This window comes from Microcebus murinus, chromosome 1, assembly GCF_040939455.1.
Source record: "Microcebus murinus isolate Inina chromosome 1, M.murinus_Inina_mat1.0, whole genome shotgun sequence".
Taxonomy (NCBI): Eukaryota; Metazoa; Chordata; class Mammalia; order Primates; family Cheirogaleidae; genus Microcebus; species Microcebus murinus.
Genome location: NC_134104.1, coordinates 24,306,262 through 24,330,011, shown reverse-complemented (window position 1 = coordinate 24,330,011; position 23,750 = coordinate 24,306,262). Strand labels below are relative to the sequence as shown.

The window sequence follows — 23,750 nt, the reverse complement described above, 5'->3', positions numbered from 1 at the left end:
GCTCCAATTTTTGTCCTAAGAATAAATTCTGCAATTCTTTACTATGATTTCCTTGTCCTCCATTATCTGGCCCCGCTTTCTTCATATGACATCCCCCCTCCTTTTTGACTATTTTAGAGAGTCTTTTGGTATAACACGATTCTCTACTGACCTCTCTCCCTTAACTTTTAGGATCACTCCCACCTGCACAGTGGGTCCCCAATAGCCTCTTCAATGTGTCAGTAATAATCATTCCTTCCAGGTGTAGCTCAACTCTCCTTTCTTTCTTAGGGCCAATGCATACTGATTGGTCCTTCTTTCAAGTTCTTTAAACCTTACTCTGTCTTCTAGTATATGGCTCATGAGAGACTATGTGCATACGTGTGTATGTTTTGTATTAACTAGGTATGAATTTTGTCTCCCCAAATCAATGGATTCTGTGTGGTAAGATAAGTTAAAGTTTGGAAATGATCCAAGAGATTAAAGAAGTGAAGCAAATTCATTTATTACACATTTTTGTCTTTCAAATGGCAATTCAGCTGTGCCTAAATAAGTTTTTCACATGTTAGAACTATCCGCTGTTACACACATCAACCAAGAAAAACATCTGTGATAGTTGAATTGCTTTGATATGTCTGATGTTTTGGAGACTTAAAAAATACTAGCTTGAAATAAATGGAAAATATGCATAATCTAGGTAAAAACTTATTTGATATAAAATGACCATATCAATTAATTTGCCTTTTATTTTGATGCTAGGATGATATATAGACTTATGCCTATTTCCTATTTAATTAGTTTATTTGAGAGTAATGTAAAACAAATTTAGTCCAGGTCTGTGACACGAGCTTACAGTAAATATTTTTTATGATTGGGGTAAATATTAAGGTTATGCTTAAGTTGAAACAAAAATGTGTTTGGATTAAAAGCAGGAAAACTATTTAGATTCTGATAATAGCAAGTTAAACTGGAACTAGACAATTTATAGCAGTTTATTTTAGACAATAACATACTTTGGACAAAAGAATTTATTTCACATTTTTTTCTAATTTTGCTCAAACTTTATTAAGTGTATGATGTGTGCTTTAAAATAACATCCCTTTAAATAAACAGAAAATGATAAAATGATTAAGGACAAACGGCATTTTATCTGTGAAGGAATAGTTATTCATAATGAAATCAAAATGCATTTTAAAGTTACTTTGTATTGCAAAGATTAGTTTTATTTTTGTTTGTTTTATTTCCCCCTAATATTTCGGTGGCTTAAGAATAAAGGCTTTTGGTAACTTTTTAATGTTTTTAAACAAAATTCTCAATTTCTATGCTTCTTAGAGTCGAATGGGAAAACTACCTGCCTTTCATATTTGGTTGAAGAAATGCTCTACTGTAGAAAACCTTGTATCCATTCTGTGAACCTTGTGACCCGGACATACACCCCTGGGCGATTAGGCAGTGCACATTGGTATCCAAATGATGTCACACCAGCAAGGAACCATCTGTTGTTTTCTTGGCACATTAATGGTCCTCCTGAATCCCCCTAAAGAGTAAATTGCAAAATAAAATTGTAGATACATGGTCAATTGATATACATATATAAGATTATTTTTAGTGAGTCAATTCAAAAATAAATACTCAAAATATGATTTAATTGCAAGTCATCTGTATATTGTCTCACTTTCACTTTAGGTCATGAATGAGAACCCCTTTCTCCTCAGTAAGGAGACAGACAAACTATGATAATGAAAACATAATTCATATTTTTTATGATGCACTTTTGTAGTAATAGTTTTCCCACTTTAATTATGACATTTTGATTGATACTAAGAAAATCTCTAAACAACTATGAAAAGCACCTCGATCAAAATATATATTAAAAGTCAGTCATTTTAGATCTAAATATCATGAAGGACTTTGTAGAAAAGACAAAATTATTCCACAATATGCTCTTCAGAAAAATTAAAAACTCACACATAGCATTAATTTTAGTTCTTTTAGGTAGGATTAACTATTTGGCACTCAACAAACACCATAAGATTTGGAAAACTTAGCATTTCAACTGAAATAGGCAAATCTATGATGTAATTTCTAGTGATAGGAACACGTGTTTTCATCTGAGATTTCAAATGAAGAAATGTTTTTAATTTTCACGAACATTAATTACAGCAGATCCTAGCAGAATCAATTACATGAATTTTATTTGAACAACTTCTGTATAATGCAAAGATAATGCAGACATATAGTATCATTATTTAATGACACAAAATTGACAAGTATTCTCCCTGTATTAATTATGCAAATATTTTTAATTAATCTGTTTTTTATATTTATGAAGTTATTTTAACGCTTTCTATACTTTGTTTAAATCACTGGTATAATAGAATATTTCGAACCCAACTCAATTTTAGAAAATATCTTGTGAGACTTTTTGTCTGATTCTTTATCATCTTTGGGCACTATATTTAAGGAAAAACATGTGATCTATCAGAGTACCTTTATTCTCTTTGGTACTGGGGAACATAAATTGCATTGGCAACCACAGGTTATCGGTATTCTAGGTGTAACAAATGTGTTCAAGCTGTTTGAAAGCAGGAGCTATGATTTTTATTTCTGCATCCCAAACCCTTAGTCTGTAATATGAGTTCAGACATATTTATGGAACAGTGTACATCCAAGGCTCAAAATGCATTTTACATGATTTAGAAATTATTAAAAATAAACTTTAACTGCTTGAGAATTTTTATTTATTTATTTATTTTGAATTAGGCTGATTTTTAATTTAGAGCAGTGAGTTCATAGATCAAGTTAGAGAACTTGTTGATTTACATTTTTTTTTTTATTTCAAGGAAATATGAGAGTACAAACATTTTGGTTGCATTTTATAGTTTTGCCTTTCCCTAGCAAAGGTTAGATGTATGCCCTTCCCCTCCACAATGTTCGCCACTTCCCTCAGATGTGGGTCTACCCCCCAACCTCTGAATCCCTGGTAAACACCACCACCATTTGAGCATCATAGTGTTAGTCAGTACCAATTTGATGGCGAGTACATGTGAAGCCCATTTTTCTGATCTTGTGTCACCTCACTTTGCTAATGGGCTTAAGCCTAATCCAGGGTAATATAAGCGGTGCTAGCTCACTGTCTTTTCTTAGAATTGAGCAATATTCCATTGTAAACGTATACCAAATTTTAATAATCCACTCATGAATTGACGGGCACTTGGGTTGTTTCCATGTTTTTGCAATAGTGGATTGTGCTGCCATAAACAGAATCATTTGGCAATAGACAAGAGGATCCAGATGGAACACGGGTTTTAACTTTCCAGCACACACTGGGTCAGTTGCAGTTACTCAAGGACCCTGAAGCAGGCTTGTTGCCTGTCTTCTGGGAGGTCAGTAGGGTTGGGAGACCAAGGTCTGTTTCCATTACTTTGCATCATCTAACTACACCACTTCAGTTCATTTATGTATCTTCTCCTTGCCTTAATTTACTTATTTGTACAATGAATGTATTTCCTTCTGCCACTGTCTCAGAGATTTTTAAGTACTTCAAAAACATGTGTGAATGCCTAGAACATAAAGTATTAACCTCAAATTTACATTTCCAGTTAGATGATATATTTATAAATAAAACAAAAAAATCACTGCTTTGTTTGAATACCTGGGTGTAAGGGTTGCTTGGTGACCAATTTTGTTTAGAACAGTAATTCTCAAACCTTAGGATGCATCAGAATCACTCGAAGGACATGACGAGACACACATATTTAGGCCCCGCCTTTACAGTTTCTGATTCCACAGGTGTGTGATGAGACCTGAGAATTTGCATTTCTAACAGGTTCTCAGGTCATGCTCATCTGCTGGACTGGAGGCCACACTTTGAAAACCATGGGTATAGAATATGGCTCCAAATAGTTAGTAGAGTGTCATTCATTGAATTTTATGTAGACAAGACATTCTTGAGCCACTGGTCTAGACAACTACCTCCAAAAGGCAAGCCTTTGTTAAGCCAAAAGACATTCAAGAAGCTGTGAATGAACTTGTTGTGAATTCTTTGCCATTATAAGGCTAAAAAATAACTATTCAAATAATGTGTCAGTAATAACATGTTCACAATTTTAAATAACGCACTCTTCACAGTTACTCCTCTTATAAAACATAGTAATAAAGTTGAACAAAGAAAATCACGTGAAAAGCTGGAGTATTGATTACTCAATTAAGATAACATTATATTACACAAGGTATTGCCTTGTGTGAGAGCTCTCCTACTTGCTAATGAATAACAGACTCTGTAGAAATTAGAGCCAACTATAAGATTTCAGAGCTCTGGCATGAGTTAATGGCTTAATGTAATCCTAACATCAATAGCGTCAGCCGTCATATTTTCTGCTTAGTATGTGAGGTGTCTGCTACAGAGTCCCCATTAACTGTAATTGAAGTTGTACAGCTGATTTCCCTTCTGCACAATAATTCTATAAATCTCCCCCTAAGTGGTAATATATCTTACCTTAACACACTTGTCGTTTTAAAAGGGAAGTACAAGATCCAGAGATAAATTTTAAACAAGAAGAAAACTATCTGATTTGTCTTAAATTTGCAATGTTTACCAAAGTAGAATCAATTTCAAACTAAGCTGAGAGTTTAATATGACTTGAGACATTGATTTAATATATACAGATTATTCACCTAATATCTGTTAAAAAGTCTTGTCATATATTATTATGACATATATGTGTTAATATATGAAACAAGTTGATCTGCTTTAATACAAATCAATTTTTTCATGATATTAATTGCTATTTCTACATTTGAAGATTGTCTTGCCAGTAATGTTATTTTAATCTAATCCATTTTGAATTAATGCATTAATATTTTATTAATTCTCAAATATAAAAAAACATGCCATAAAATTTATTTCCTACACCTAATAAAAAACTGTTATTATTTTTGAGTGCTCATTTGGTGTCTTAGATGTATTATTTCATCTAAACCTCTCAATAAACCCCAAATGATTTGCCCAGAGCTTCACCAGTAAGTGAGGATCACTTAATGCAAGGATCAAACAAGAGAAGTCTGAACACAGAATCCATGCTCTTAATGACCACTCCCATGCTGCACCTAAAAATTAATTAAGATTCTAAAATCTAGCAAAATTATATTTTTTTTCTTGAGTATAAGTGGATTTCTTTGAACTAATAAATAGATGCATTATTTCTAGGTGGCAAGATGTTTCAATGAGGGTAGTATATGGGTGAAAGTTTTTTTTCCTGCTGGTAACTCAGGTTCCAGAAGCTATCAACATTTCAAATTTATTGGAGTATTGATATTAACACTGCAGCAAGTTCATGTTATGACATCTCTAAAATAAAATGTAAAAGATAATATAAAAATTCTCGTATAAGAGTTCTAGAGCCAGGGTATGCCAGGCTATTAAATAAGTTCTTTATTTACTTCCCACTTGGTTAGCTGTAAACTGGCACTAAGTAGGCTATCCAAGTTGTTTTTCATCTAGAAATTACTTCAGGTCACTGGGCAGATGGACTATACTCTAAATTCAGAGTTGAAATTTAGAGGCCCATAGACCAAATTGGCCCTCAGACCTGTTTTGTTTGTTTGTTTTCACAGGGCTTAAAAGAATTTGAAATTTGAAAATAAATGTTTTTAGGTAAGGTGCTCCCTTTCTGTCTCAACCCAGATCCATTACTTCCTATTTGAGCTGACTACCTCACACATTATGCTTATTCTCTCTAAGGCCATCTGATTTGTAACTCTTGTCTTTAATATTAGTTTTGTTTCTAATGCTCAGGTCCACTCAGGAGTACTATGAAAATAGGCAAAAATAACAGTTTTGTAAAAGAAGAGGTGAAATTAAAGGACCTTGATCATTTCTCTACTTCCAAATTATTGTTAAGCAAGGAAATTATTACATAGCAACGCTTCTGGAAGTGAAGAGTGAGAAGTTTCACATATTTACCTGACAAGTATCTATTCCTCCTTCTTCATAGCCTGCACATATCATATTTTCAGTAATGTTATATTCTGGCATTTGTTGTTGGCATTTCTCATTTGATAGAAGAGGAACATCAGCTTCTTGCAATACATTTGCAGTAGGACCTGCTCAAAATGGATATTGCAGTCAGACAGTCAGAAGTGATCAACATGCATCCTTGAATGAGCCACCATCAGTCTTATTTATTCCAACATTTCACTCTCATCAAGTACTGTGTGTATGTATAATGGAACTAAATACTAAACCTTGCACTTTAAAGCATATAATAAGGCTCATCTGTAGTTTTGCCAAATGGATAACCGTAAAGGACTTCTTTCTTCTCCAAGGGCTAGTAGAAATGGTGGATTAGATTAGATAATCTTTGAGCATCTTTAGTAAGTTTAAACAGTTACAGTACTGCTCATGGGAAAAAAAAGCCCACCCACACAAAGAGTTTCATTCATGGAAATTAGCAATGGCTCAGAAATCCAGAAATGCTTTTCATTTGGCACCTGAAAAGGTGCACCCTCCCATGTAATGTCATTCAGCCTCTTTGTGGTGCTGTGTGAGTGAGCAGGTGCACACTGAACAGAGCACAAAGCTCGGATGAACTGTGCCCTAGTCTAGGGACAATCAGCTTGTCATCCACATGCAGGTGAAGAGAAAGGAGGTACTTATTAAGCAGAGTGTACATCCCTCTTTTTTACAAAATGATTCATCCACTGGAAGTGTGAATCTCTGTTTACTGAAATACTAATCCCAAGAGGGATGTGAAACAAGCAGGTGTCTAGTGCCCAAGAGAAGGTATGTGATAAGCACTTTGTAATAATTAGCATTTCTATTTGGTTCCTCAGGAGAGGCAGAAAGTTGAGGGTAATTTAGTACGTTTGACAGTCTGTGTTGTTGCAAAACTGGGTGTGACCTCATTTCCATCTAGGTTTAATGTATTCACTAAAAACACTGAAGAAGCAAAAGTGTGTGTGTGTGTGTGTGTGTGTGTGTGTGTGTGTGTGTATGTGTTTAGGTTCAAAGCAGTATATATATGACTCAGTGATGTGTTGGTAAATGTGTAACAATTGAATCTCCAGAAAAAGTGAAAGCCCCAATGTGTCTTCTTTTCATTTGACTGGTATAAACACTCCCATCATGCCAATTTCAAGGTACCAGCATGACAGTGAACATGGAATGAATATTATTGGACAATGTTCAAGTCTGGCAATGGACTGAGTTAAGAAAATGAATTGGAGAGACAGAAATGGATGATAAAATTCACCATCTCACTCTTATGCATCCTATGAAGATCAAGTTGGGCTGATAGATTTTAGTTTTACAATAAGAACCAAAGCTATTTTTGCTGTTTGTCAAGGAATTCAACATTTGTTTGGTAGACAATAAAACTCTTTGGTAAATGAAAATTTGAGCAGTGTCCTTTTATTTAATATTTATTTCCCAACATGATTTGCTATAATAATAAATGAGAATATTTACACACACACACCCCATACACTTCAGTAATTTTAAGTTTACTGATTGGCTTAATTTACCCAACTAATATCACCTCATTTATTCCTACTGAACAATAAGTTCATGGTTTTCCTAACTAATTAATTAGTGTGATATACTCAAAAGATGGGAAGCTGGGATTTTGTGAAAATAAATATATGGTAATAATAAGGCAAAGTCCATAAAATTATCAAAATTGCCATAACTCAAGAAATATTTAAACATGACCTTGTCATTTATTCCTAAATGAAATTCATTTTGGATAGTCTTTTTTTCCCTGGCTCCATAGCCTTCTTAGAGACTTTTTAAAGTCAATTAAATGTACATCTTTAGTAACAATAAGTAAATGTTAGCTACATTTACTCAGCTTAAAAAACAAAACAAAAGATACATTTCCTATGGAATAAAGAGGCTGAAATTTTGTTATTGGATAATTTGGTTTTTGAAGAGTCTACATTGTGGTCATAAAATGTCTTTTAGATTGCAGTCTGAAAGAGAAAAATATCTATCTAGGAATCATTTTTACTATGTAAATTTCAAATTCAATAAATCATGACATTTTTCAAGTGGAAGAAATATAAGAATATATAGTCTTTGACTTCAATACACTTAATGGACAGCAGACATGAGGCATCTTCAGCAGCATAATGTAATTGCTGTGGTAAACCTTTGTCAGAATCATCAGGGAATCATTGACTTAGAACTTTGTGAGAAAAGATCTTTGAGTTGTGAGTACATTAATTCTGAGACTCTGAATCTGTCCACAAGATTCTGCACATTTTTCATCTCAAATACAATTAGGACTTTTAAACATCATGGCTATAATTTGTTGTGACTATAGAGCTCGGGTCCTCCTATTAGACTACGGTGCCCTTCTTCTTTGCTTTATTATTAATGAGTGGCCAAAACTCAGTCCTGGATGGAGTATTCCTATAAAGGATTTCATAGCCAATGAATCTTGTGGTTAAATTTAGAGGATATGAAGTATTGGAATACACTTTCTAAAAAATATATCATGTTTGATTATTTTTCATATGCATAACTTTTGTGTTTGGAAACATGCTATTAAATGATGCTGGGAGGTGAATAGTATTTCAATTTATAGTCTTCAATGTAAAAATTCATGCCATATCTAAGTCTTCTTGTCAGTAAAGGATATTGAAGCTAGAAGGGATTCCCTTCTGACTTTAAGGAATGTGAGTGTGAGGCCTTTACATTATAAATAGATTTATTGATTTTGGGAAATGTGTCAGGTAATAATTTGGCTTTTGATGAAACTTATGTGTTCTATAAAAATGAATTTTTGTTAACTGTGGTCATATTTATTTTAATTGATATACCTTTTCCCTTTATCAGAGTGTTTATAAAACTAAAATTAGATATTAAGTTTGGGAGACACTTGAATTCCCCTTTAAAATGATTATAGTTTTATAATATGCTCTATACAATGTGGAGAAATTTTTAAAGACTATAAAAAATACAACATATAAACATCAGCCTGATAGTGCCTTTAGGAGATACTCCAAAAAATAATATTATGTTGTAAAAGTTGCAAAAATGTTAAAAATATTCACAGGATAGTGAAATAGAATACATTTTACTAGTAGACCTTTTATTTCTTTTGAGTCTGATAATTTACCTTGATGTACAACTCTCCCCCAGCCAGCAATAGAACATTTCCTTCCTGGAGAAAAAACTTGATTTTCTTCCGGTAAACAAATAGGTTGTATATAGTCTGGGAAAACAAACAAAACAAAACAATCAAATAAGCAAACAAAAAACAAGAAAAGACATACATGCATTTCTAACCAGTTTTAAAAAAATCAATCATCTTCAACATTTAATTTAAAAATCTTATATTTTTGTTTTATCCTGTGTGAACAATTTTAGACATCAATCTTAGGGGAAAGAAGCATTTCAGAGCAGCACTTCTTTGACAATGGATTAGTACCTCTGATGGCCTTTTAGGGTCTTCTATGAAGTCTCTTAATTACTTTTCTATGGTATAAATAATGTCTTATTCTGGAGTTAATTGTTTATATTTTATTTTTAAATAATCATGGTACTCAATAGAAAGTCATGTCAGTTCTGTGAAAATCTTGATACGGCCGATTTTCAGGATTAATTAAGAGAAATTTGGGCAAACATTCTGAGGCTTTTTGATTTTCCCGAATTATCTCTGTGTTATAAAAGCTTTTAGGCAGTTGTTTTATTGGACACCTATGGAAACATTAACATTGGCCACTGACTTTTAAAGCCTTTCTGCATTAATTTACAAGCTACCTGACATTATTAAGCACCCACTACAAGTAAGACTCAGGCAGACACAAAAATGAATAGGATACAGTGTCTACCCTAATGATCATGGCTATACAACTAACCACAGTAATAATCTTCCTTTGATAAGTGCTGTAATACGTGAATAGATCAAATCCCCTGTGAGCAAAGAGATGGAAGTACTTCCTCCTAACTGGGCACTAGAAAAGACTTCAGAGTAAAGGTTAAGACTGAGCAGAGCCCTTCAAGATAAAGTTTACTTTATCTAGTGATTTTTTTTTGTACATTTTTCAAGCATTTAGAGAAAGTTTTTAATTTGTCACTCAACAATATTACTGAATCTCCTCTAAAAAACTTTATTTATGAATAACCTAATTCTTACTCCTGTTACCCTTAGAACATAGGCTCTTCTCCTAGTTTATTGGAAGATGGAACTGCTTTTCTTGTACAAGAGAAGTAGAGAAGGCATGCCTAATAACATGACCTATTTCTCTGTGCTGCTCCTTTGAGTTTACTCTTGCAGTGGACTCTCAGAGTTTTATTTTATTAGTTCTTTTTAGAAAGTTGAATTTAAACATCTTGATGAAAGAAATTTAATATATTATTTCCCTCTGTTCCCCTCCATTGAAGTTATAAAGAGGGGATGTTTAATGGGTACAAAAACACAGTTAGCTAGAAGAAATAAGACCTAGTGTTCAGTAGCACAACAGGATAGCTGATGGTTAGCAATAATTTATTATTGTATCAAAATAGCAAAAAAAGTAGAATTGAAATGCTCCTAACACAAAGAAATGATAAATGCTTGAAGTGATGGATACCCCAATTACCCTGATTTGATCATTATACATTGTATGCTTATATCAAAATATCACATGTACTCATAAATATGCACAACTACTATGTATCCATAACAATTAAAAGTAATGTGATGATTTATGAAACAAATTATTCAACTTTTATAAATTAATACATTTATAATGATATTTCACATCTAATTTTGAATTAATTTGATAACTAAAAGTGATTTATTTTACCTGTGTAATTCACTTTTAATTCAAGATGCATCATTGCAATGTCATTGTCCTTTCTTTGTTTACTGTAAAGTGGGTTTATGACAATTTGATCAATCGACAGAGCGACTATTTGAGGAGAAGTCAGATTCGATGTCGTATGCAGGCCTAGGATTGCTGTCCACTTGGATGGCTCTAAATTCCTCCTGAAGATTGTAATAAAGAAGTATGAGATGTTCTCCATCCAAAGAAGTCACTTTTTAGATGTCCAAAATAGAAATTTCAAAATTATAGGTTTCCATTCTAACATATTTCTTCAATTCTTCTGTAAAAATAGTCATTAAATTTATATTTTTCTGATCAGATCAGGAGTCTTCAAACTTTTTAAACAGGGGGCCTGTTCACTGTCCCTCAGACCATTGGAGGGCTGGACTATAGTTTAAAAAAAAACTATGAACACTGTACATATCTTATTTTGAAGTAAAAAAACAAACAGGCAAAAACACCCGCATGTGGCCCACAGGCGGTAGTTTGAGGACACCTGGATCAGATCATACAGGAAGCCTTAATTAGGCTAATCTCTACCACTTCTCTTAAGCTATCTTTTGATCTTTAGTTTTAGGTAGATTGTGGTTTTCAACTCTGGCTGCACATTAGTATCACCTGTAGTGCTTTTAAATAATACTGATACCTACTTACCTCATCCACCAGTCCTAGTTTAATGAGTCTAGAATGGACTAATTGACAATTTAAAAACTAATTTTTAAATTAAAACTCCAAGTTTATGGAAATATATGCCTAGATTTGAGAACCTCTGCATTAGGTCATATTCCACTGTGGAAATGGTATCCTAGTCCAGGACTTCTTCATAGAACTGAAGCAACTATAGTAGTAAAAGAAGGACATTCAGAAGCATTTTCCCATTTAGGGGATCTCCTAATTCACACAGAGCTAAGGTAAGCAGTAAAACTTATTATGATGCTTATAGCTTAATATATGAACTTGAATAATTTCCATATATAATGTTGGTCATTGATAATACACTGGTAAAGGATAATACTTGCGTTATAAAATAGATTAAAATGGGTAGCCTATTATAATTTGAAAGTGTGCAAGAACTTCTAAATGGGCTATTGGCTTGCAATATCTTCAGGCCAAGGAATTACCAGCTGGATTTAAGCCAATTAAGCCATATTCACAATGAATTCAAAATTCAATGACTACAATTGATCAAATTCTTATTCAATAGGCAGAACTATTGATTCAATTCTTAACAGTTGCAAATGCTTAGTTTAAAGTGGTATTTAAAATTTTTAAATCCAAGTCACCTACAAATGTATAAAGAATATGAAGTTATTTTACATCTATCTGTCTATCTTTTCATCTATGTATTCATCTCTTTGTTTTATTTCCAAATTATAATGTTTGGTCAAGGAACAGTCATCCACAAAGCCAATGAACACCCAAGTATCCAGTAAGCATCCACTGACAATCAGATTGCATTAAAACTTGATAAAATGCATTTAAGTGCTTTCTAGCAACAAAATAACTCCCATCTGTGAAGAATCTACTTGGTGTCAAGTATAGTACCAAGGACATTGACTACATCATCTCATTTAGTCTTTACCGTAGTGCTATGAATTTCACAATCAGAATAAACTGAGTGCTGATTGTTTAAATCATAGAGGGGACACTTGACCTGGGACTATCTGACTTTAGAGCCTGTATTTGCTTCAGTGTACTGAGGTGCCTCATACAGCTATGGGCACGGTTCCGTGGGTGGGGCTGAGGACAGGAAGAGAGACTGGGGGTAGTGGGCAGGAGGCCCTATTGTTGGGTTATGTGAACCCAGGTAGGGGAGGAGGTCTCTGGTCCTAGTGATTGGTGATAGCTCCTTAACCACTTCAGTAAGAGTGTCGACTATAGTTGATAGCCACAGATGAACATGCACAGCCGAGCGTCGACTTTAGTGACAGCCAACAGCTTTTACTTTTACAGCTTTTATCTCTGCAGTTGCAGTGTGTACGTTCAGCTAATAAGTTACTACGAATCTGTGACCTTTTAACAAGTCCTTAGTGGGAGTTATTATAGTTCTTTTCCTAAAGCGGCCTGTAAAGTAAAACAAACTTTCAGTCCTTTAAAGCTTTCCTCATCACACAGGAGCAAAACGGATTCGTTGTCAACGCACAGCACAAACTATCGTGTGGACTATGAGTGCCGGCTGTGGGCAAGGTTTCACAGCCAGTGAGCGCCATACCGAAGTGGTTAAGCGGCCTAGATGCTGAGCCAGGGTGTTATTACGAAGCTCTAGAGGCCCAGAAATCCTTCCTGATTTCCCTTCTACAGGTCAGAGGAATCAGTACTTTGGCTGTGCTTGGCATACTGATAATTTCAGACATTCTGACTGTACCCCAGTCTCACTATACCCTCATACTCTCCTGTCTACCTTGGCCTAAACAGGAAGAGTAAATAGAGTGAAATCAATTCCCTGGAGTCCTATCTCTGAACTTCTTTCTCTATCATATGTTAAGTATATTTCCTAAAGCTTAACTAGTCATAGTTTTCACTTGATTAGCCTGCCTGTTAAGACCAACAGGTAATAGGCGATTACTTTATTTTAAGAACTGTATTTTTTTTACTCAACATTTAATTAATTAATTAATTGATTTTTTTTTTTTTGAGACAGAGTCTCACTTGTTGCCCAGGCTAGAGTGAGTGCCATGGCGTCAGCCTAGGTTAGAACCTCAAACTCCTGGGCTCAAGCGATCCTCCTGCCTCAGCCTCCCGAGTAGCTGGGATTACAGGCATGCGCCACCATGCCCGGCTGATTTTTTCTATATATATTAGTTGGCCAATTAATTTCTTTCTATTTATAGTAGAGACGAGGTCTCGCTCTTGCTCAGGCTGGTTTCGAACTCCTGACCTTGAGCAATCCGCCCGTCTCGGCCTCCCAGAGTGCTAGGATTACAGGCGTGAGCCACCGCGCCCAGCCTCAACATTTAATTTATATATTTATTCAATACTTATAAAAAATAATCTTAAAACTGCTATACCATGTGTTTTCTATTTTGTATTTCATCATATGTATTTGTGTATTTATATTATTTTTATATATATGTATTTATATGTATATATATGTATTTTATGTATATATGTATATATGTATTTATATTTATTTTTATTTATATGTATTTAATGTATTTATATTATGTTTTTCCTTATACACAATGTTTTATATTAATATTCATAAATTTATATATGTACATAAATTATATGTAAATAATAGTTACATTAGTGATATAACTGTTCAATATTATCAGTATTTGCTCAAAGAATAAATGAGATGATTATATAGATTCTAATTTGAAGTTAACAAAGTACATATCGCTATTAAAAAAGACAGGATTGTCCTTTAAATGTTTTCTACATATTTTATATTTAGAATCTATCACATAAAAGTTCAGAAAGGTATATATAGTTTACTTGCAATAGATTTGAATAAATGTTAAATTAAGGCAATTCAAAAAAGTAGCTGAACTCCCAAATTCTTGTCTTTTTTATGTACTGTGCTCCATCTGAGAATTAACAAATATAATTACTGATATGAGAGAGCTTGTAGCTAACACAAAGTTTAATAATCACCATTTCCTGTTGTTATTTTAAGGTCTTTAGTAGAAAACCAATACATGAACCATGGACTGTGAAGATTAAATATACATGCTTCAAACTATTAGTCTAATTAAATACATGTGAATCTGACACATTCTTGATAATTTCCAAAATTGTTATTATGCTGCATGGAAAATAGCCTCTTTTTCATGTTTTTATTACTCCAGCATCTATAAGTAGCACCATGGGTAGGAAAAATCCCTCAAATATGTATTATTTACATTTCTCTCTCAAGTCCTGCTTCACAATCCTTTCTGTGTCTGTGCACTTAACTTCCCCAATATAAAAACAAACCAGCATCAGCACCACTAGTACTAATATTTAGCAAGTTCAGAGCCTTTTTTTTTTGGTGGAAAATGACTAGAGAATACAGAAGTTATAACCAATGGTTCTCAAATTTTATGAATCATGTGAGAAATTTGCTAAAAATTTAGATTCCTAGTTTTCATTTCCAGAGATTCAAATTTAGAAGGTTGGAGTGGGACCCAAGAATCTGTACTGTGTAATCACTGTTGGGATATTGAGCAATGCAATAACCTTCCTAGCTTTCTCATTTACCCAAAGCTGAAGGATGGGGAAGAAAGGCTTCTGAGAAATCATTTTAAATGAAAAGGGGAACTTATTATGTCTTTAAAATCTTCTTGTCTCAAAGCATCTACATTCTAGTAAAGAAAAGCAGAGCTAGCAGACAGAAGATAGGTGGGCATGGAAGGAGAGAATCCTTTAAGATAGGTAAGCCCAAGTCCAACAACGGCTAACAATGGCAGAAATAGGGCATCTTTAGTTTGGGCAGGAGAGGTTGGCTGAATTTCTGATACATTTCACCTTCATAAGATCTTGTGTGCCCAATAGAATAAGCAGAAAGAGAGTGATGGGAGAAAGGCTTTTATTTTGGATGGAGTGGTTGGAGATAGCATCACTGAACAATTGGCAATTTAATGAACACCCTAATAAATGAAGAAGAAAGTTGAACAATTTGTAGGGCGGTAATAGCAAACTCTAATGCACTGGGGTAGGCTTATTCTAGAAGTCCTGCTGCTGTTGCCCAGGAAGTCATTGGCCAGAGTGGCAAGAACAAGACTGGAGATGTAGATGGGTCCCTGGTGAGGACACAGCAGGCCACGGTAAATGGGATGAGAGACCATTTGGAGGCTGAAGATCGGTATTATCTAGTCAGGATGCTGTGTGAAGATGACACTGTTGAGTGCAGCCAGAGGGAATTTGGGAGACCAGTTAGAAAGAGACAACAGTGGTCCTGGGATCATGGCTGAGGATCTCATTAGTAAGTTCTGTCGGTTAGATTCATCTGAATTTACTAATGATCACAGACAAGGAGTAAGAAAAAAAGAAGAATTAAGAACTTAAGTATAAGCAACAGGGTGAGTGTTTATAGCATTGACTGAGATGTGGGAAACAGAAAGAAACAGCATTGGAAAAGGAATAGAAGTTCTGATTATTATATATTAAATTTGAAACTTCCTATTAGACATTTAAGTTGGTATTGGCCAGTTGGCACGTGGGCATGTGAATCCAGATTTTAGAGAAGTCAAAAATTAAAATATAAGTTGGAAGTTTTCAGCATATTGGTGGTATTTAAAATCCCAGCAGTAGATAAGATCATTTATGCAGCCAGTGTAGATGGAGAAGCAGAGAATGGTGAAGGCAGAACCTCAGAGTATTCTAATAGAGTTTGCAGAGAAGAAAAAGCTGGGGAAAAAAAGATTGAGGACATTTTATGTCCTATATGATTGAACATGTGTTAATATCAGAATGAACTGCCTTTCTATTAATATTTTCTTCATATATTCATGGTTTGAAAAGATATGATATTGCTATCATTGACCTATAAAAGGTACATATGTAAAGTAGATAATTAAAAGATATCACTAATATTACTGCAAGCCAGGTTGACAGAAAGCATACATTCTGCAGGAACATAAAACGAAGGAATTTACCAAACCAAGGTTAATATAGCAAGCTTGCTATTTTACTAAGACCTATCCATGTGCAATGGGAAACATGGAAACTTTAGCTAAAATACCTTTTATTTAAAACAGAGTTAGGATATAGATGTTACCCATCCATGATATGCCAAAGCAGAGAATATGTGTAGGTAAAGGTTAAAAGCCATGTTTAGCAGGGGATGGAAAATTGCCTGCTATGGATAGATACTTGTTATGATATGATTGAAAACAGATTAATATGTAATTATAAGAAGGCAGCAAAATCAAGAGGGTGTACTTTAGATATGGGACAGGCTGCAATTTAGTCACCTAGATATTCGCTCAAGGCATAGAATCAGAAAGAACTTCACATGTAGATAGGGCAGTGCCTCAGATAGCTCCTCTGGAGACTAGCCAGTTGGCCAACCTGAGATCTGGGGGAAGTTTCTTATTCTCCAGATTCTTAGGATTATGCATTCAAGTCGCCTCGCACTCTCGCATGATGAGTATTTCGGCATAGGCTCAATCCTTTAATGCTCATCCTCGTTGGCTTTTTCTATCTCCCTTAAAATTTTCCCAATCCTCTGTGTCTGACAATTTGTCTGTATTTACCCAAGAACTGTCATTGTTTGTGTTGGTAGGGATAGTTATTTCTTTTAACCTTATTAACTTAACTATGGCTGTCTCTTCCATGCCTGAGCACGCTCGGTCCTTTCCTCAGAGACTCAGGATGCTTGCTGCAGAGAGGCTTGCTCTAACCTTCACTGGTAAGGTCGTGCTCTGGTGACCTCTCCCACTCAGTTAGGGGCAGAAAACCAGTCCTAGGTCACACTCATAAATCTCCTATGAGGAAGCTCACTTTTTTTTCTGACTTAATTCAGAATGGCTGGAATGTGACTGTCTAAAGAGGTGCCTTCTCTCATGTGGAAGTACTTGTACCCCCATAATACGCTAAGAAATAAAAAAAAAAAGAACAGAGAACAAACATTTGTTTGGACCCAAGATCACTTATTCCTCCCACCTTCCCCCGCCACCTCCCCTCATTCTCCTCCACCCACTATCTTCTCTCCTGCAGCTGCTTCTAGAGAGAGAAAATAAATCCTAAAATTCTATATATATTTTGTCTTATTATATTATAAAACAGAGTTAGATTGGTTGATATTAGGTCTAAATTTTAGTTACAGGTAGCATCAAAACAGATCTGACTTGAGAACTAAGAAAACACTTTTATTCTAATCACAAAGTGCTCATACATGAACTTCTAGAGCACAATATATTCATAATGTGAGAGCTACTTATGCATCCTTCTTGAAATTGAACATTTGCTAACAATAAATATTGAACTGATTGAATGGTAGCCAGCACAATTTATACATTAAATACTAATTTCACACTCTTAAAAATACTTACCTTGTGAATAGGTAAAAATTTCAATTTTTATGTACGCAGGAAACAAAATACTTGATATAAGTATCTAATGGAGAATACTTTTTAAAATTGAACTGTCTCTATTTCTATACATGATTCTAATGGGAAAATCATTGGAAAGTTTATAATGTCATAAACAGCAGGAAAGCTTCCCTGGTGGGATGTTTTTGTGAGGCCCCAGAAATGGAATACTCACCCATACACGCAGTGTGCGGCAGACACCAGCCAGTCACTGCTGACAAGAGATGCACCACAGACCAGTATGCCATTGTAATACAGAGCGACAAGCCAGGGCCACGCCCCTTCTTTGGCATCACTTCCTCCAACAATCTTTGTGGTGACTTCCTGTGCCACCATTTTTTTCCCACAAGCTATTAAAATAATTGAAGAAAGAACATCTATTTTATTTTGGTGGATTTCTTCTGACCATTAAAACAGAATGGTGCCAACATAAGTTCAGATAACATGAAAACTCTATTTACTCAGAATTTTCAATCGAAAGCTTGAAGGAGAACGAGGCAAAATATTTACTTACATCTATGGTTACATTGCAACAGAATCAGGAAATCATGTAAACACTGTTGACTGTAATAGAAGAACAATTACATTTCAAAAATTGTTCATTTCATGTTTTAAAATAAAACATAGCATAGGTCATCCTACCTTTATTTTTTAGTAAAATAGACTTGTTAATTTAACTATTATATACAAAATTCAAAGAGACTGAAAGGCACAGTAGAAAAAGTCCCAGTTTAAAATCAGAGTCTATTTTGCATCCTTGCTCTACCACTTTCCCTTCGTGCAATTTTGGGTAAGTTGCTCAATATCCCTCAGACTCAGTTTCCTCCTTCACCAAATGGGGGTGATAGTCCTTTATTGGAACTTTGTGAGAATGAAAAAAAATATTTGCAATGTCATTATTATGCAACTTTTACACAATGCGCAGTTGATAAATGATAGATATTGCTATTTTGCTTGAAGGAACCTTGGATTTCATAATTCTATAATACAGAGTATGCTTCAGCATTGATAACCCCACAGCTATTCAGTGCACAGCAGTGTGAGAGCAGCTGTATGCTTCGTTCAAGTTCAATGAATAGGAGATCCTCCATTCAAGGGAGGCAGACACGTAAAGAGCAAATATAAAAGAAATTCTAAGTATGAATTATTGAAAAACTCGTTATCTGCTTAAAAGTTTAGATACCGATTTTTTTCAAAGTGAATTCTAACAAAAATTAAAATAAAAAATGAAAAATAACAAAAATTAAACAAATTTGTTTTACACTGTGTTATATGTATTAACCACTAGAGATCAGTATAACACAAGGAATTAAAGTACTTGCTCAGATTTATTTCCTTATGCAGATATTGGTCACATTAAAAACACACACATAATTTTTTTTTTTTTTTTTTTTTTTTTTTAATTGAACCACTTGTATTGACAATACACACATAATTTTAATGATTTATAAATATATTAAGTACATCTACTTGTGCATGTTATTTGGGTGTTTGAACTTTTAGGGAAAAAAAAAGCAAACCAAAAGAAAACAAAAATACAAAATAAGACCTAAAACCTATATGTCCAATCAAGTTCATCTTTCTAAGGTATTATTAATGGTCTTAGAAATATTAAGCAATACTAATGCTCTGTGGTATGTATAAAACTGATTAATTTTTTTTTTTATCAAACACAGAAAAGTTTCTGGTTAGCTCAATAGGGAATGAGAAAATTTAATTGAACTTAGCACCTCTTTCTCCATGCATTTTCGTTAATCAAAATTTTTATACATGAACACACAAATACGGTGTCTCAGGTAGAGGGGGGTAAGTTGTTTAATCACTAAACAGAATAAGCAGTGAATCCATACTTTGTCCAAATATATTTACACAAATTGGAGACAAATGGAATTACTTCCTGGCTTTTGGTCTGGAAGTCAGAGCTAGGTTAGTCTTCTGTTCAGGAAGAATGACAATGTCACAATCCTGTGTCTTTATCTCAGCCCAGTGAGATAAAGAGTCTAAATGGGTGGGTTTATAGCTACCATACTGACAAAAAGGAATTCATTTCCCTCCAATTTATGCCCAATAATATGGCCTTTTTCTTGTTGAAAAGTCCTTTTTTTTTTCCTTGCCTTCTCCTTTCCAGAGTGCAATTTAAAGTGGGCTGCTGAGGGTAAGAATACAGAAAGGTATGGAATTAAAATTTATCAAATTCCTAGCAGTGTGCCAGACAATTCCATATACAATACTTCATTTGACCATAAATGAGGGTTAGACAATGTTATCAGATACGATCAAATAGATACTGTTTGAGATTACCTGAAGAATAATACATCAAATAACTTTCAAGATTATATGGCTAGTATGTGGAAGCATTCAAGTATGACTAGGCTCCAAAACCTACCTTATTTCAATCCATGTATGACTAGTCTAAGAATATATCTTAGGACCCACCTGGGTGTTAGTATTAAGCTGCCATCAGGTGCTGTGCTCAGTTTAACAAATGGTCCACCTTTGGTTGAGAAGATTGGCGTCGATAAGTTTCCACTCCTAGGAAAAAAGGGCATATAGATTAAAGAAAAACACAAACAAACAAACTTAAGCTACATTTTACATTTTTATTTCTTTAATGCTGTGGACATTGCAAGAAATTATGAGATTCCATACAAAGAGATTAACATTTTAATATAAAACTTCAAATGTTTTCCTATCTAAAGGATGATGCAAATCACTAGAATTACCCATAATGACTTATAATTTTGCATATTTATATGTTATTTTACAAAGTTAAAATCATTGTATATATCACTTGGCTATCTTATTTTTTAAAATTTTACTTTTCTGTGTTGTCCGATAGTTCCCATAATGACCAATTTGAATGACCATTTTGCAGAATTGCTGCACCATCATTTATTAAATCTTTCTCGTGTTGAATACAATTCATCTTTTAAAAATTGCATGTCCCCCAAGAACGCCATAGAAAGAAATTGTGGAACCTGGGATAAATAGGTCCAATGTTGGTCATACTAAAGAGAACAACACGAATTTGCTATCATCAAAAGAGAAGAAAGGGTGGGAAGGAATCATGGTATTCTTTTTTATTCCTTAGAAACATAAAAAACAACATCGAAAAAGAAAGATCTTCAGTGTTTATTTTTCAAAATTTTTTTTGTTCTTGATATTATTCTATTCAAAGGCTGACGAGCCTTAATTTAAATCAGAAGCCATGTGATAGCTCTAAAAGAGAAAGTATGTAGCCTGGATTTGTAAGTGTCAATTGGTGAACCATCATATGGTGGAGAAAGAGACACCTCCATGTGATAAAAGACAATTAAGCCCCAAGGCTTTCCTTTCTCTGAAAACCTGTTATACCCAATCTCTCCACTGTGAGCTTTAATTAAAGATTTCTCTTAATTAACCTAACACTCTTCCTTAGACTCAGCTAAGCTAAGGAGACCTTTAGCTCATTCCTCATTTTGTTTACTGCCTTTTATTTATTGCATGTTTTAATTTTCATGTAAAAATATGCCTTTAGGCTGGAAACATCTTGGTTCCTGCTACCTTCTATTGATTAGCCAGGTGATGATGTGGTTCCTAAATTTTGGAGTAGTGTGATGGACAAACCCATTGCCTCTTTAAAAGACCCTTTCCTATCTGTGTACAGGGAGTTTTCAAAGAGCACTCAAAGATGTTAATGATCAATTAGAAGAAAAGAACTCGATACGGTGATTCTTCACCCTTTCAATGCCTTGAATAAACTGAAAGTGTTTGTCTGGTACCTTTCATTTACTGAACAGAGAGCAGAGGCAATGGAAGCTCTATCTAATGTCTGAGAATTTAGCATTGTGCATGTTTATTTTATAAACATGTACAAGTGACTGAAGCACACAGAGCCATTACTACTCTTTTAATAAAGCCTGAAATGAATTTACCAGAAGAAAGATGAGCCTTGTTATTGTTAGAGATTAGCTATTTCCTAAATGTGGGCAAAAGAATCATCTCAAGTATTTATATAAAATCTATTTGTTATAGCTTAGAAAACAAAACAGGCATGAAAACTCCAAAGGGCAGCAGAGGATGTAGAAGGTCTGGAATGTACGAATGCAGTTTATATTTAAGGACCCACACATTTGGGAAAGACAGAATGTGGATGAAAATAGATCCTACAGGACTTTGAGTTTTAGCATTGGCACAGCTTCTGGTAAAATTCATCATAGCAATGTTGGCTTTTAAAAATATCAAGGTATGCTTCTCCAATTTGAATACTCTCTAGAAACGTCATTGGAATTGATTGGTTAGTGACCATCTTTGCTGCAGGGTATAATTGGTGGGTCATAATTATTCTCCAATCTCCCTTCTAGACAGCTCTCTTAACAGCATTTGTTAACATTCCCAGTCTCATCATTCTGCTGAATGCTGTCACGTGTTGAACATTCTCTTAGGTGGTTTTCTATGTCCCTGACTCTCCATGACATATTCTCAAAGTGTGTTCTCCAGACAAGCAGCATTAGCCTTAGGAGAGAGGGAATGTATCGTATTAGACACACAAATACCCTAGTCTCACTCCAGGGTAACTTAATGAGAAACTCTGGAGGTGGGGGGTGGTCAGCAATCTGGTTTTAACAAGCTTTCCTGGTGATTTTGGTGCCCACTATAGTCAGGGAACCACTGTCACATCACTGTCATAGCCAAACAGGGTATCTTTTTTTTCTACCTGTACAAGTCTCTGCTTTTTGACTTCCAAAGTGACTTATAGTTACCTGATAATCTGTTTGAAGCACTCATGGCTAAATAGAAGGAATATCTTAAAAGGTACATTATTAAAAATATATTCCAGAGATGTAGATTTTAGACTCTTCAATTTTCTATAGCTATCCTCCTTTCCTATCCCTTGGATATCTCTTTTCAGACCGAGGTTGAAGGAATGCATTAATTTCTTAGAAAATTCAAATCAAAATCTGGACAAAAATTGATTGAAAAATATTGGGAAAATAATTATAAATCTTTTTTTTATGTAGCCTATTTATTACACATTCACTACTAGCATGCACTACAGTGGAATTGGTGGTAAACCTTTTTTAAACATGTCTATTCTAGAAGGAAGGAAGACTAGAGATAAATCTTTGAAAATAATAGATATTAAGTAAATACCCAATTATTCTACCCTGGGATTCTCAAATCTGCTCCATGGTGGTATTTGCACTACCCAGTAGAGAAAATTAGAGATACACATAAACGTGGAAATAAGACACATACCATCTTATGAGATTATTTTTTCTACAGTTTTAGTTTTTAAATTTAATATGAGAAAGCAGATGTAGCTTGAAACCATGTTTTGTTAGTTATTTAGAATAGCTGGACAAAACACTGTTTCAAAAAAATGTATGCCAATCCAATATCTAATGGGTACAATGCACACTATTGTGGTTATGGGCATACTTATAATTTTGACTCAAATGGCACAAAAGAAATTCATGTAATCAAAATGTTTATACCCCCGTAATAGTCTGAAATAAAAAATAAATTTAATGTGTACACACAAATTTATGAATTTCTCACACATTAATAACTAGTCTTTTGCACCAACTATTGTCATCAACAATCCTGTAGGGACTGTCAGAACATACAAACATTTTTCCAGGTGTCAGTGCTATATGCTAGAATTTGAGATTTGAGACAGACTACCTACCTGCATTTCAAATACTGCCAAGGCAAACTCATCCCTTTTCCAACTGAACACAATTTATTTTCATTTTTATTCACAGTAAACAGAATACAATGCAGTAGCAGAAATTTACAACAAACTATTCCTTATTTTAAGAAATGATGGACAATAAATAATACATTAAAATATTCTTAGCAAAACAAAAGATTAACAACCCTATGTTAGTCATCATTTATTTTTGAAAGACAAAGTTCTTAGAACTACTGAAAAATTGAATTAAGAGAGAATGTATT

General features: G+C 34.2%; 1 protein-coding gene across 1 annotated transcript in view; it reads right to left on the bottom strand.

Moving 5' to 3' along the window:
• Window positions 1-1,231: 1,231 nt before the first annotated feature.
• TMPRSS15 (transmembrane serine protease 15) overlaps window positions 1,232-23,750 on the bottom strand; it is a 116,951-nt gene continuing 94,432 nt past the window's right edge. Inside the window, exons 18-24 of the mRNA XM_076004240.1 lie at window positions 20,247-20,342; window positions 18,325-18,374; window positions 17,986-18,160; window positions 10,774-10,955; window positions 9,102-9,197; window positions 5,945-6,084; window positions 1,232-1,516 (exon numbers count right to left, since the gene is read on the bottom strand). Coding sequence (XP_075860355.1) covers window positions 1,361-1,516; window positions 5,945-6,084; window positions 9,102-9,197; window positions 10,774-10,955; window positions 17,986-18,160; window positions 18,325-18,374; window positions 20,247-20,342 — 895 coding nt within the window. The 3' untranslated portion in view covers window positions 1,232-1,360. The remainder of the gene's footprint in view (window positions 1,517-5,944; window positions 6,085-9,101; window positions 9,198-10,773; window positions 10,956-17,985; window positions 18,161-18,324; window positions 18,375-20,246; window positions 20,343-23,750) is intronic.